The sequence below is a fragment of the Zootoca vivipara genome, chromosome 6, assembly GCF_963506605.1.
Source record: "Zootoca vivipara chromosome 6, rZooViv1.1, whole genome shotgun sequence".
Lineage (NCBI taxonomy): Eukaryota > Metazoa > Chordata > Lepidosauria > Squamata > Lacertidae > Zootoca > Zootoca vivipara.
This window is the reverse complement of record NC_083281.1, coordinates 27,553,323-27,569,002: the sequence shown is the minus strand read 5'-3', so window position 1 is coordinate 27,569,002 and position 15,680 is coordinate 27,553,323. Positions and strand designations below refer to the sequence as shown.

Here is a 15,680-nt window from a genome sequence, read left to right as displayed (position 1 = left end):
TGCATCTTGTATTCTTTGCACAAAACCCTTTACAGTCATACCTCGGGTTAAGTACGCTTCAGGTTGAGTACTTTCAGGTTAAGTACTCCACGGACCAGGCAGCGTTTACTTCCGGGTTCCGCCACGCACACATGCGCAGAAGTGATCTGCGCATTTCGCACATGCGCAGAAGCACTCTATCGGCACTTCGCGCACGCATGCTATCGCCACTCGGGTTAAGTACTTTTCAGGGTGCGAATAGCACCCTGGAACCAATTAAGTACTTAACCCCGGGTACCACTGGAAATGTTAACTTTTTTCATCTAGATTACTGTCTTATTTATTTTATAGTACAGTACATTGATTATTGCCTTCATTTTATGGATCAATGGTCTCGTTAGACAGTAAAATTTGTGCTAAATTGCTGTTTTAGGGGGTGTTTTTCATCGTCTGGAATGGATTAATCCACTTTCCATTACTTTCAATGGGAAAGTTCGCTTCAGGTTAAGTACGCTTCAGGTTAAGTACAGACTTTTGGAACCAATTACACTCATACCTTGGGTTAAGTACACTTCAGTTTAAGTTTAAGTACTCCACGGGCCGTCTGGAACAGATTAATCCACTTTCCATTACTTTCATTACTATTCCTAGCTAACAGAGCCAGTGGTCAGGGATCATGGGAGTTGTAGTTCCAAAACATCTGGAGAGCCAATGTTGCCTATGCCTGGTCTAGAGGCAATCTAAATCATCCAAATATTGCCAATGAGTCATTCACAACCGTTTTAAAACTTAGCAGTTTTTCTGTGCGAAATGGAGATGTTGGCTGGCATTCTGATGCCAATGACGTCGTGTGGATGCTCTGGAAAAACCTGCACCCACGAGGAGCCCTGATCGAACAACAAATACACCTCTGGAGGCACCCTCAATCTCCAGATCCAACACTCTAACCACTACACAACATTGCTCCTGGTTAAAAACAGATAAAGCAGAAGACTTTGTATGACCATGTTGTTGGTTTTTTTGCAAGCAAGTTGGAGAATTCCCCCACCTTCTACCCCAAAAGTGAAACCCTTACCAGCCTCCCATTCGTGTTTGCAGAGCAAATCCTCCAGAACGCTTGAGTCACGCTGATCCCTGTTGCCCGTATGGTCTATAGCTCAGTGGGGGATTTATACATGATCTCCCAGTAGGTGCAACTCAGAACAAATCCTGGACGCTTTAATAGGAATGAATAGATTCATTTGTCAACCCAAGCTGCCTTGGGGTATTTAGACAGGGATATATTGTCCTATGGTCAGCCTCCCCTAATGCAGCCAAGCCCAATTGCTGGCAGTCTCAGGGGTATAAATATCAAACTGGGCAGTTTTTAAAAAATAAAAAAATAAAACAATCCCAATGCCCTTGGCAAGGATAAAGGGCAATAACACTGAATTGGGTAGGGAACTGGAAGTAGGCAACAGTACCAAGAAACAAGTGCACAATTATTTTTGTAGTGAGAAAACGTTTTTAGCTTGAGGGCCAAATACTTATTATTATTATTATTATTATTATTATTATTATTATTATTATTACCCCGCCCATCTGGCTGGGTTTCCCCAGCCACTGTGGGCGGCTTCCAACAGAATATTAAAAACATGATAAAACATCAAACATTAAAAACTTCCCTAAACAGGGCTGCCTTCAGATGTCTTCTAAACGTCAGATAGTTGTTTATCTCCTTGACGTCTGATGGGAGGGCATTCCATACCCAGGTGCCACTACTGAGAAAGCCCTCTGTCTGGTTCCCTGTAACCTCACATCTTGCAATGAGGGAACCTCCAAAAGGCCCTCGGAGCTGGACTTCAGTGTCCAGGCTGGACAATAGGGGTGGAGATGCTCCTTCAGGTATACTGGCTCAAGACGTTTAGGGCTTTAAAGGTCAGCACCAACACTTTGAATTGTGCTCGGAAACATACTGGGAGCCAACGTACAGGTAGGTCTTTCAGGACCAGTGTTATATGGTCTCAGAAGCCACTCCCAGTCACCAGTCTAGCTGCCGCATTCTGTTCTGGACAATCTTTTAGGGGGCCACACGCCACTGGTGGGCAGGGCCAGAGGCAATAGTGGGCGGAGCAACTAATCTGAATTTTTGCTTTGTACCTTTGTTGCTTTAGACTAGTTACTATTTCCCCTCCTTGCAAGTCAGAAGTATTATTATTGTGCACAGGAGAGAGGCAAATAAGTTGGCAGGGAAGGGGAGGTCTCCACTCAATTGTGTGCAGCAGAGGAGGATGCAGAAGACGGGGAACGAGTGAGGGGCGGGGTGCCCCTCCCAAATATTTTGCTCAAGTTGGTGCTGATGACAGGTAGATTGTCTCCCATAGCTGGACTGGGTTGGGTGAGTGCTTGGCTGGGGTAGAAATTTGCAGTACAGTGGTGCCTCGCTAGACGAATGCCCTGTAAGATGAATTTTTCGCTTAACGAAAAGATTTTTCGAGCGGAGGTTGCCTCGCTAGACGAATTAGTTTTATGAAAAATTCGTCTAGTGAATCATGGTTTCCCATAGGAATGCATTGAAATTCAATTAATGCGTTCCTATGGGCAATTTTCCCCCCAGTGCATTCCTATGGGATTCGCTAGACGAATTTTTCGTTATACGAATTTACCCGTGGAATGAATTAAATTCGTCTAGCGAGGCACCACTGTATTTGACATGAGGTAAAAGCCACTTAGAGGCTGGTGTCAGCAACACCATTTCTTCAGAAACTGTTGCCAAACACATTTAAGCAACCACAATATAGCTATCATTATTCCCTTATGCGCATAATATCCCTTTAATAAACCTACAGTCTTTGCATGAAGTTTATCATGTCTCACTGTGAGTTGCTGTTCATCTCACTAAGCCTTCTATATCAGCTGCCAGGAGGTGGATTAAAAAGAAAGGAAGGAAGATTCTGAATGAATTGACGGCAGCAGAAAATTAAAAGAAGCACAAACACCTAAACATCTGTTTATACAAACGAGGCTGAGGGAACCCGTATCCCTAGCACTGTTTTCAATGTTGTAATTTTAAATTGCCATAGCCCACCCTGGAACCTTGTGATGAAGAAAGGTAGGTAAGAAACAACAGTTTTAAACTATTTAAATTTAATGTTCAGATTATGACTGGGGAAACCAGCACATTTCAAGCATTGTTCAATGAATGTTGCTGTTAAAAGGGAAGAGAAAGAATTATGAAGATTTCTCTCCTGCTAAATATCTCATATTGCTGCTGAAAGGTGCTGAACTGAATTCAGGGTGGTAAAAATAAGAAGCCGAGAGATCTGAAATGGATAGATCCTTCCATTTCTAGCTTCAACTTGCACAGCATCCATGCAACAATGGCCTTTGGATTTCTAAATCTGATGCTGGGGATATTACAGCTGAACATCAAGTAAAGATCAACAGTTGTAGTGTTTTTCCTGGCATGGAGACCAAGTTTCACCTGCTTAATTTCTGAGGTTGGAATGAAGTTCAGCCACAAGTGGAATGCTGGTGGAGGGGGGAGTTGACTAGCTTCTTAGAGAAAAATATAATAAAAATCTTGCATAGCTGATCAAAGACTTGGGCATGCCAAGGTAGGTTCCTTCTTCTAATGTGGAGTTTGCATTAGGGTCATCAACATCCTGCCTTACAGAGTACAAGACTCTGTTTGATGGAATCCTCTGTCTGAAGATCTGCCTAGTCTGGTTAATATCAGTTTTCCTCTGTGTTGGTCTAGGAATTGCAACCATGTATGTTTTTATGTATCTCTAAATTGTTTAATGGTGTTTTATGGGAAGTGATTCACAAATCAGACAGTGAATGACTCTCTCCCTCTCTCTATTGTTAAACAATCTATGGCTTTTTAAACTGCATGTAGGGGTTATTGTTTTTGTTACTGTGTTATGCGTTTGGGTGTATTTATATTGCAAGCTGCACTGTGATCAATGGATGGAAGGCAATATAGAAATTCAATTCTTTGTTGTTGTTGCTGCTGTTGTTATTTCTCCTATCAACCCTGTGAGGTAGGTTAGGTTGCTTGTTGGTGACTGGCCAAAGATTCATGGCTGAGTGGGGATTTGAACCTTGGTCTTCAGGACGCTATTCCAACACCCAAACCAAATGGGCTGTCCTTTAAGGGCATGCCTGCACAACTCTGAATGATACAAGAGCTCTGTTGATCAGGACCCTGGCAAGCCTATCCCATCACCCACAGACCTCCACAATGGCAGCATCCAGCCTGGGTTCTCCAGGCAGACTGGGTGCGGATTTCTTGGCTCTTGGAGAGGGCAAGGGAGGAGAGAAAGAGTAGAGTTAACCATTAACAGGCAGTGGGCCTCTAATCCTTTTCCCCAGGCGGATGTGTCATCTCACTCTTCCTACGGTGCCATTGTTCTCACCCAGCTGTGTGGCCTCAGCATATGTCAGGTCCCATTATTCTGCCACTGCATTATACTGCCGCTTCCATGAAAGAAAGAAAAGAGACTCATTAATCATCCAAAGCTGGGAGATGGAGTGACCTCCACATCCATCCTGGGCCAGGTGAGTGGCCTTAGTGGTGGGAAGCTCTTCTCTAGGCACCATCTGATTGGGGAGAAAAAGCAATTAAGTGCATGGGCGTACCCAGCATGGGGCAGGAGGGGGCAGCTGCCCTTCCCTAGAGAAGAAAAAACGGGGGGGGGGGAGCTCCTGCGCAGCAAAAAAAACAGCCGGCAGTGGAGAGCGAAGTTGCAGTGTTCATCCTCAGTGTGGACCATTCCCTGGGACAGGGAAGGATTGCTGGGTCACCTCTGTTGGTTTTTGCATCGTAAAGGTTCCCTCTAAGTCCCTTTCTAGCCAGCAGCTAAATCACTCTAATCCTAGTTACATTGTTTTGCTTTTGTTATTGTTGCTTGATTATTTTACTCTCATAGCTGCTAGTTTATGCTCGCATTGCATAAAGAGTAAATAATGCTCTATAATAATCAGTAGTAGTAGTAATAATAATAATAATAAATATTTAATATAGAAAATAAATAAATAAAATTCTATCAATAATAAATTATATTCTTCAAATCTCCAGTAAATTGTCGGGATTACTAAATGACCTTTGGCCTAATTACTTAACCTAATCTTAGAGCTGTACCACAGTAAAGATAGCCTGCTTTGCATGCAGAAGGTCCCTGGCATCTCTAGGTAGGATTGGGAATCTTCTTTATGAAACTTGTAGGTTCAATCCCCATATGGGAGAGCCACATATTATTGCATTACAGGGGGTTGGACTAGATGACCACTAGGACCCCCTCAATCTCTGAAGTACTTTTCTGGGCAGAATAGTAGTGCTATTAACACCAAGGTTGCAGGTTCTATCCCCATATGAGAAAGCTGCATATTATTGTGTTACAGGGGGTTGGACTAGATGACCCCCAGGGTCCCATCAAAACTTTGAGGTACTATTCCTGGGTTGACAGGATAATAGTGCTGATAACCCCTATGATGCAGGTTCAATCCCCATGTGGGCAAGCTGCATATTATTGGTTGGCAGGATAGTAGTGCTGATAAAGCCAAATTTTTGCAGGCCAAAACCCCATATGGGATAGGTGCATGTTCTTGCATTACAGGGGGTGGGACTAGATGACCACCAGGAGCAGATGTAGCTTGGGGGTCGCTTAACACCATAATCTTCAACATTTTCTGAGGGAAAGAGGGGCACCCTACCATACTCTCCTCCGGTGAGAGTACTCCTTAATTTTCCTACATCTTTAAAAGATGTGGTTATTGAATTCAGTTTTGTTCCCGGTGAAGAGTTTGTGTAGCAAAGTAGTCTGCTTTAACCAGTGTACATGGTGGCAGGACTGTATATGCATTACTATACCACACAACTGCCGGTTTGTTTAGTCCAGGTACATAAAAAGGCCGCACCAAACAAACCTCAATATTTTCTTCAAACCAAAGAAAAAGGATACTAGTATAAGACATGTAATTAGAATAGAAATTTTAAAAAATTCAAGCAAATAATTGTAATAACTACCGTATAACTACCGTAATAAAACACTGCTATAATTATATATAATAAAATTTTTGTTTCATTCACCTTTTCCATGCTGAAATGTCACAACCTGGATGAACATGGCTTGCCCCCCCCCCCTAGATTTGTTCCTGGGTACGCCCATGATTAAGTGGATTTGGGGAGAGCAATTAGGTGCTCTTGGGGGCCTGCTGCAGGCAGGAACCCAAACCAGGTACAGTACTTAGGAGGAGTATTGGTCCAAGAGATTGATTGGTTTAAGTGGTGGAGTTAGGGAACTTGAGAGTCTGGACTTAATGGTCTTACAGGGAACCCTCTCTAGATGATAATGGGTTTGAAAGGCAGATGAGCAATTTTTTAGTCCTTTTACTGGACTTTCGGCTCACTGGCATCCTCTTCAAGCTCTGGGGAGCATAGCTGCAAAGTTCTCCCTTTTTAAAATGGAAATTCCTTTATGCTGAATAGGCTTCCTCGCAAGAAAAGGGAAAACTTGGCAGCTATGCTGGGGAGGGTCTCCTCACGAGCCGCAATGACTTTCCAGTTTCTTCCTGCCATTTCAGGTGGGGGGGGATGTCTGTCTAGTGGCTTGGAAGTATCTAAATGAGACAGTGTGACTTCTTATTGTCTTGGAAGGTGTTTAGTAGGGCCAGTTCTTGGGTGACTTCTAATACTTGCTTAGTTATTTTGCATATTTCTTGCATAATTGATGTCCAGAAGAGTTGAATTTTGGGACATTCCTGCCACATGGGGAGTTATGTGCCTGTGGAGGTACATCCTCCCCATAATTTTGGTGAGGTTCCTGGGCCTATTAGTGTTAGTTTCCATGGTGCTAGGTACCACCTGTAAGTGAGTTTCAGAGTGAGTTCTTTTCTTTTCGCTGATATGGATTTAAAGGGAGGTTTAGACCACATTCTGGTCCATTGGGTGGGGTTAATATCATAGCCTATGTCGTCTGCCCATTGTCTTTTTTTTTTTTAAGACACTGTGACTTCTGAGAAATGTTTTAAGAGGTGGCACCTGTTAATAGGAAATGGTTCATATTGCTCAGTGGCAGAGCAGGTTCAGTTCTCAGCAGTTCCACAGAGGACTGGGAGAGACCCTTGTCAGAAACTATAGAGAACTCCTGCCAGGCAGTGCAAGTGATGCTGAACTAGGTGGACCCAAGGTTTGATGTATAATCCAGCTTCCTATGTTACTAATTTAGAAATTAATCTCCCCACACCCTTATATATGCAGTCATTCTCTCCCTGTGTGTGTGTGTGTGTGTGTGTGTGTGTGTGTGTGATTACACACAGATTCCCCCCCCCCCCGCTCTTGAGATACATAGCACAACTACAATGCTAGAGGAGCTTAATATTTTATTGCTACACTACAATTAAGCTGCAGCTGCAGAAGGCCTCTAGTGGTCAACAGGGGGATGGATAGTGATCTACAGTACATCCTGGCTGTCACTCTCTTCTGACGGCAACAGCAAATGTCTTCTGTGACGAAAGTGGCTTATCTGGAGTGGGGGAAAGAGGCAAGATGTTTGTTTTTACTGAAAAGAAAATCAAGTCATTTTAAGGCCCGCCCCACAATCCCAGCTTGAGTTTGTCCCCTACTTTGTCCATTCATACTGCAATAAATTGCAAGCTCAGGACAAACAGTGTGCAGTGTGCAGGGGGATATCACTTCGGACTTGCAACAAAGTATTTCTTTCAAGGTTATCTACTGAAAGTGTTTGCATTTAGCAGTCGCTGAAAACAATACAGTCTACTCTGCAAACATCTACTTTGTGTATGAGTTAGCTGGATCTCACCCAGTGTCTCTGTAAAATAACATATGGAAGTGACTTCCCTATAGTATTGAAATGGTAAGGAGGACCACATTCAAGGTGAGATTTTGCAAAAGCTTGAAAATAATGTGAAATGATTCTGCAGTATCTCCTGGGGGGAAAAGATGCAGGAAGGGCGTGTAGCTGAGGGCATGGTCTCTGGTTCCATACAATGCCCTGTGAAGCTTTTTCCTGTTGATTTCCAGGAAAAGCCAGCTAGTTCCAACCCTTCAGGCCTTGGCTTTCATACTTACCATTCACAGTGATCACTTTCCTCCTCATCCCTGTCCACATGTGACTGTTCTTCAGGAACCTCCTGGGTGTCCTCATGGTTCAGGTGTCCTGCTTCTTGCTCAGGGAGGTCTTCTTCTTTCTGGGGGACTTCTGGCTCTTCTTTCTTAGGCTTAAGCTCTTCAGGGTCTCCAGGCGATATGAAATTGTCCACCTGGAACACCCAGCGTCCTGGCACATGCACATTGCTAGTTTTTGTAATGTTGATGACTTGAGGAGTGCGGGAGCTAGGGATGTTGTAGTAGTTCTTGTCATCGCCGCTGTTGAAGCCGGCCTGAAATAACCACAATACCAGCTTTGATACATGCACAGCAGTCAAATGCTGCTTTGTGGCAAGAAGCAACAATACTCTGGACTTCCAGGGAATCTTCCCATGGTCTCTCCCTCTCAGGGAAGGAATCCAAGTACCTGCAGGATGGACAGGGTTCCTGAACTACTGTAGGAGCTATCAACAAAGTGGTTGCTCTGCTAGAGAGTTCCACTAAGGTGGGCTCCCTCAAGGAAAGTTGCTTTTTGCTGCAGAACTACTTAAAGCAGGGATGAGGAACCTGTGGCTCGCCAGCTGTTGTTGGGCTCCAACTCTCACCCCAGGCAGCATGATGGGCTTTGTAGTCCAACAATATCTGGGCAGCCACAGGTTGCCTATCCCTGACTTAAACTCTCCTTTGGTTCCAATACTCAGGTCTGGGAAACTTGGACCAAGCTGGCTGTGGTGGGAATTGTAGTTCAGCAACATCTGAAGGGCCAAAGATTCACCAATCCTGCAATATCCAAGTTCCTCGCTTGTCAGATATTTGGCCCAGCACTGTTTCCATGCACATAGTGAGATATCCTGGGCAATCATTTGCTGCTTTGCCACACCTGGTCAGAAATATCCCTTAGCAAGATGGAAGGAAGAGACAACCCCGACCAGAAAAGAATGGCAAACCAAGTTGGCGGACTATGCCGAAAAGGCAAAATTAACTGGGAAGTTCAGGAACCAAGAAGACAAGAACTTTTTAAAAAATGGGAAAAGTTTATAATTTATATACAAGATCATTGTAAGCAGGTTAAAACATTGGCCAGATTTTAAACACACTTGTAATGTAATAGAATGTACGGATATTTTAGAAATGGAAAAAAGTGGAGAAGTATTGATATGCAGTGGAAAATAGGATCAACAGGACCCATGGAAGGGATGGGGAGAAGTCAGGAGATTCAGAGTAATCTCAATATTTGGATTCGGAATTGATTTTGTTGTATGTTTATATTCTTGAAAATAAAGTATAATTTTATTTCAAAAAAGAAGAAGAAAAATATCCCTTAGCAAAACTCATGCTAGGATTGCTGGTTTGCACCCAGGTGGCTTTGGCTTGGTTTCTGCAATGAGAACAGTAAAATATTTTTACTGGGAGACCCCCATGGCTCAACTTGCAGAAGGTCCTTGGCATCCCAAGTTGGAAAGGACAAGTAGCAGCAGAGGTGGATTTGGGGGAGTGTGGCTACAGTGGGAGCAAAGACTTTGGGTGCCACATGATTTAGCAATGATTTAGAATGGAGCACTATTTTGGCATCACAGGGCTGAAATTTGAGACCCCAAGATCCACCGCTGCTAGCAGCTGTCAGTGTGGAAGATCTGTCCCTGAAAGCCTGGGCAGGGCTGCAGCTCAGTGGTAGAGCTTTGCAAACAGATAGTCCCAGGTTCAACCTCCAGGTAAGGCTGAAACCCTGGAGGACCACTGTTAGAGCAGACAACAGTGGGCTCAATGGGCTAATAGCCTGACTCAGTGTCAGCCATTGCCTGTTAGAGGAGACCATTGTAGACCAGACCAACGAAATAAGTGAGCTAGCTGTGTTCCCGGATTTGAAGGGGAAAGCATTTCATTCACTCTGGCACCATAAGGGACTCTGAGCAGCTCTTTTGAGAAAACTGCCTGGAACCAAATTCTCAGCTCACAGTGTGGGCCTACCTGTGCTGGGATTCCTCCTAAGCCCGTTCTGGGATTTCCCTGACTTGCTGCCCCTGTAGTCCATTGGATGTCTGCATAGTTGAGCATCATAAAGGCAACATGGCCATCAGTACATAAGATAGCCTGGAAGGTGTTTACCTGGAGCAAAAACAAGCAGAAAGAGTGACGTCGAGAAGACACGCAATGAATTTCATTAAATTTTCCTTGGCCTATGTCTTTTCCTCTTTGCTGTAGCTGTTGGCTGGCTATGCTCTTCCATGTTAATTTGGCTTCTTGGTGCTACAGCTGCATTTAAGAAAGGGATGCATGTTTGACAAAGTTGGGAGTTGCTTATGATGGGCAAAATATCTATAGAAATTAGGGTTGCTTTGCACCTTAATTTCAAGGGTAACTTCCTGGGGGAATGGTTCCTATTTCTGTTAACCCTAAAAGGCCTACTCAACTCTTAATTTTGGACTCCGGCTTCTTTCATCCCCAACCATAATGGGTGGATGGGAATAGTAGGCCACGACATCCAGAGGGCATCATGTTGGGGAAGGCCGATGGATAGCTGTGGGTATTTTGTGTGCTATACGTTTAGTGACTCTGATTTCTGGTGACTGTGAAAAGTGAGTATGCAAGTAAAAAATTGGTGGTTATGTTTGAAACAAGTACTCCAGATGAGGCTTGCACAGTAGTGAGCTCTGGAGTCCAAGGCATCTCTCCTAGCCAGCCTTCAGCTGATGGATCCCAGTCTTTCTTCTCCCCTCTTCTTCTTCCCAGAATACTTTGCTAAAAGACTCCCTTTGCCTGTCACCTCACACCCACTTACCATGGCACCCCAGGCCAAAGGATTCCTCTTGTTCTTTCATCCATGTCAGAGGTTCTTGCGACTACTCTAGTGTAACGACGCTCCGCATGCTTGTCTTTAAACAGTTTTTATTAGTGTAGTCTATTTACAGTGAGACTGGTGTGTAAAACATGTCTGCTCAGTCCGATGCAGAATCTGGCACCCTTGACTTCCTCCAACATAAGAGTATTGGGACAGCAAACCTCCTTCCCCTTCTTCTCCTGCGTAATTCCGGAACCGGAGGAAAGGGTCTACGCTCCATGTTTTCCTTCTCCCCCCTTTCCCCCCTCTCTCTTCCTCCCTCCTGTGTAGCAGGGGCTCTCCCATGCTGCCAGAGTCCTGGCCCTCTCTCCCCACTTCCTGACTGGTCTCCTCAGCGTCCTCGCTGCCATCGCTGCTTGGGGAGGAGCTGCTTCTGATGAGAGGGGGAGGTTCTCTATACTCTCTTCTCCTTACAATCCATATCCCAATTAATCAAAATCTTACCATTTATTAATTCCTAGGGTTTAGGAGGTCCCCCCTCCCCAATCTATAATAACACTCAACTCAGCTAGAGACCCAAATGTGAGAAACACTGCTATGTGGTAATCTAGTACAGAGACCTCCAATGCCTGTATCAGAGCATATTAGGCTCTTATCTATGGTATATGCAGAATGACTTACCTTCCTGGACAAAGATCCGAAATAGGCTACACGGTCCCAGGTGGCAATGAAGAGCCAGGTGGCCTTGAAACGGATTTCAGGGAAGTAGTTATTAATGTCCCGGGTGACATTTCTCAGCAGCTCTGGTTTCTGCGTCTGCCGGTAATAGACTTGGCCACCTAGCATAATGTTGGCATCCGCCCAGTAAGGGGCAACAAAGGCCTTTCCATCTACCATGGGGATGGCTTTCGGGGTGTACTCTGGGACAGGGACGGAAAAGGAAACCACCCCATTGTTGTTGACCTGTGAAGAGGCAGAGAGCAGCAACGTAAGCAGAAACAGAAAAAGTGCCCCCAAGCAAACCATCCCGAGGGCTATTTCCTTCTCCCTTCACTGCTAAGAATTTTCAGTTTCTGATCTGAATCCTCCGGGTATTGGCTCTTAGACTCTGGGAGCAGCACAGCATAACAGGCAAAGGGGGTCAATACAATGACTCGGAAGTGAGACTGTGCTGTTGGCCCTACCCCTTGGGTCATGTGCTCAGGCTAGCTGCACTCCTGATGACGTTCTGAATGCACATATCTGAACGAGAGTCCCTATTCAGCAGCTGGTTCATGCATCATCATCATCATTAATTATTTATTATCATCATCCTTCATCTGAGGATCACAGAGCGGTTTACAATATAAAAACACAAAAATAAATGCCATAGTAACAAACCAAAGCAATAACTCCCACATACGTAATTTAAAAGGCCATAGATCAATTAGCCAAAGGCCTGGGAGAAGTGGAACATTTTTGCCTGGCACCAAAAGATATCTAATGAAGGTGCCAGGTGAGCCTCCCTGCATTGTTGCCCCTTGGCTAGGCAATTGGATCACCGAGAGTCGCTATGGAAACAACTGATGGTTGTTTTCAGTCGTCATCCCCCCCCCCATCTTTCTGAGAACCTCCGTCAGTGATGGGCATCGTCCTGCATCATTTATCTATTTGTACACTATTTATAGCCTGCCCTTTGTCAAAAGACCTCAGGGAAGATCCCTTGTCCATGGGAACTCTGTCTACCAGCAGGGGCATACCTAGGTTCCCTTGCACCCCTGGTAAGGAGATGTTGGCCACCCAAAGCAGTGAAGGAGTGGCCTGAGAGGTGGTCAGGCATGTGGGCCAGAGTGGAGAGACTCATTTTCGCACCACACCCCCCTGGGCCTGCAACCCTTGGCAGGGGCCAACCTTACCAACCCCTAGGTACACCCCTGTCAAAGCAATGATTCTTCAACATCAACTTTGTTGCACTGGTCATGTTGTGCGGATGCCTGATTATCAACTTTCAAAGCAACTACTCTATTCCGAACTTAAAAATGGAAAACGTAATGCTGGTGGTCAACAAAAGAGGTTTAAAGACTGTCTCAAGGCAAATCTTTAAAAATGTAGTATAAACACCGCCAACTGGGAAACACTGGTCTGCGAGCGCTCCAGTTGGAGAACAGCCTTATTGAAGACAATCTTACTCAGCTATGAGTGATTGCCAAAGAAGAAGACACCCCTGTGTATCGTTTTAGCATTCCCTGACAGCCAGGGCTTATCTACACTAACCTTTCCTCCAGGCTTTAAAGCTCTAAGTGCTCTTTTTATTTTTGCTCCAGACCAGAACTTTCCCCGTGAAAACCCACCCTTTAAACGCTCTGAAACGGAGCGTCAAAGCGTTGGTTTCTGCCTGGGAGGAGCGGGGCAAAAGATAATTGTGGATAAGCCTCTAGTCACAGTATTGGCTATCTGTTTTTCCGACTACAAGAAGATGGAAGTTTGTAGGGTAATGGGCATCCTGGGAGCTGAAGACTCGAGGTTGAAGTGGGAGAGTGGTCACGTTCCCCTTTCCTGTGATTCATTCTTGCTTTGTGCCAAAAGGGATCATACGTACGTAAACGCTGTCATAAGTCTTGTCGTAGAAGGTGAAAGGTACTGAAATGGGAATCTTAGGGGACGTCCCGTCATCTGCCTTGGGGTTCTTCATATCTCCTGCAGCTTCCCCATAGGGATACAGGAGGTGCTCTGGACAGAAAGCAGAGAGAACACTTTGATGCCTCAAACCTGACACAAACTTATGAAAATTGGGGAGTGGTGCTGTTGTGTGGCATAATAGAGCTTCCTCACAAGGAAGGAAACTGTTCTCTATGTTCTCACAGCTACCAGATTCTGGAAGGAAGATTTGCACAATAGTGGCTGCCAAAATACTCTGCTTAAAGGTTTTTGCTAGGCGAACCTCCATCTTGGCCAGAACATGCTGTACACCACCATTACTCTCAGCAGTTATTTTATGCAGACCCTCCAAGTGTCCCTATTTTCCACTGACAGTCCTGGATTTACAGAAGCCATCCCAGTTTCTGATTTGATCCCAGAATGTCCCACTTTTCCTTAGGACGTCCCTATTTTCATCAGATAAATGTTGAAGGGTATGGAGGTATGCCCTTAGGCAAGGAGAAGAATGACTATACCACCTTTAGAAGACATCTGAAGGCAGCCCGGTATAGGGAAGGGTTTTTTAAATGTTTTATTGTGTTTTTACATATGTTGGAACCTGCTCAGAGTGGCTGGATAAACCCAGTTGTAAGAGGAGGGTATAAATAATAGAACTATGATGATGGTTCATATGGAATATAATGTCTCTATTTTCATCGGAGAAATATTGGAGGGTATGTAGAAGACTTCAGTCAGCCCATCATGATCTAAATCAGTGTTAAATAACTCAGGTTCCTAGAAATACTTTTTCTTTGGAGAAAGCCCCATCGACACCACATGAGGGTCAGACTTTACCATTGGTTTCTTTAGTTTCATGCTCCACAGAAGTCGAAGCTGAACCTATAACAGAGAAAGGAAAGACAATGGTGAGTCTTCAGGGGAAGAGTGCTGTCTCTTCTGGGATCTAGGAAGCTTTCTGGGTTTGTGGATTCCCCTGGGGGATCTCACCACATCTATCTGTCAATTTAGCAGCTCCCCGTTTTGTGGGCCTTCCCCACTTCTCTGCACTTTTTACTGTTTTTTTTTACTTGTTTTTTACTTGTTTATGCCTCTTTCTCCAAATACCAGCTTCTGGTGAGACTCACATTGCTGCCTCAGTTCAACTTACCTAGCAGAAGTAGCAGGAAGGCAAATGAAGTCTTCATATTGGCTTCTCCCTTCCCAAGCAGCAGCATATGTCAAGCAACATTCCAGGAATTGAGGAGAAAGAAGGAGAGGGCAGATAAAATTGAATTAAGACATAAATGCAGGAGGGAAAGATGCTTTTCCCAGTTGTGTGTATGTCCTCCCCCCCCCCCACTCACCCACATTCCATTAAAGCAGAGGTGGGGGATCTGTGATCCTCCAAGTGTTGTTGGACTCCAGTTCCCATCAGCTCCAACCAGTATGGCCAATGGTCAGGAATAAGAGTTATAATCCGCAAACAGCTGGACCGCGGAGCCACAGGTTCCCCCTTCCTGCATTAAGAACTCCTAACAATGGATCATACTTTTTGGATCTGAGACCTGCCTGTCAGTTCCACTCTTCCCCATTGCCTATGTGAAACTGGCCAAAAGTTGGAACAGGAAAAATCTAGCGCTCCTCTGAATTTTCGTCACTTGATGTGGAATATTCTCCAGACGATCTCTGACCGTGTAGCTCTAGGCATGTTTACTTGGGTGTAAGCACCAGGTAAGTGGACAGGATTACAGCCTAAGTGTCTTTACATATCTGCCTAAGTTACTTGATGTGGATATCTGGATTTGACACCCTGTGATATTTTGTTTCAGCATTTGATGTTTGACTAAAGAGGTTTGATTTCAGAATCTGATCTTTGCCTGTATCTGATAGCTGATGCACAATTCTATTTATTTATTTAACTATCTAAGCACTTTGTATATCCCAACAATTTACCGTAGAGTTTGAATTCTGAAGCAAAGGATGTGGCGGGGGGGGGCACGCATTTTCAGAAATCAAAGCAATAGAATTGGAAGGTTTGGTGCGTTTTCAAGCATTTCTGCCTTAGGAAAACGGAAGATATCATGAGGAGGTCCTGAGCGGCATTTAACTCTTGCATTGCAAACCTCCCAACAACTATCAAAAGTGCACAAGGTGTCATACATGGACTCATTCTGTGAATGCAGTAGCCCAATATACAGTGGTACCTCAATTTAA

General features: G+C 44.6%; 1 protein-coding gene across 1 annotated transcript; it reads right to left on the bottom strand.

The window, feature by feature from the left end:
- Positions 1-8,016: 8,016 nt before the first annotated feature.
- Positions 8,017-13,776, bottom strand: LOC118086737 (alpha-tectorin-like). Its single transcript, XM_035118729.2, has 4 exons — positions 13,429-13,776; positions 11,532-11,813; positions 10,040-10,177; positions 8,017-8,364 (listed from the first exon to the last, which is right to left on the bottom strand). The coding sequence occupies exons 1-4, from the start codon at positions 13,774-13,776 to the stop codon at positions 8,050-8,052; spliced, it is 1,083 nt and encodes a 360-aa protein (XP_034974620.2). The 3' UTR covers positions 8,017-8,049.
- Positions 13,777-15,680: the final 1,904 nt, after the last annotated feature.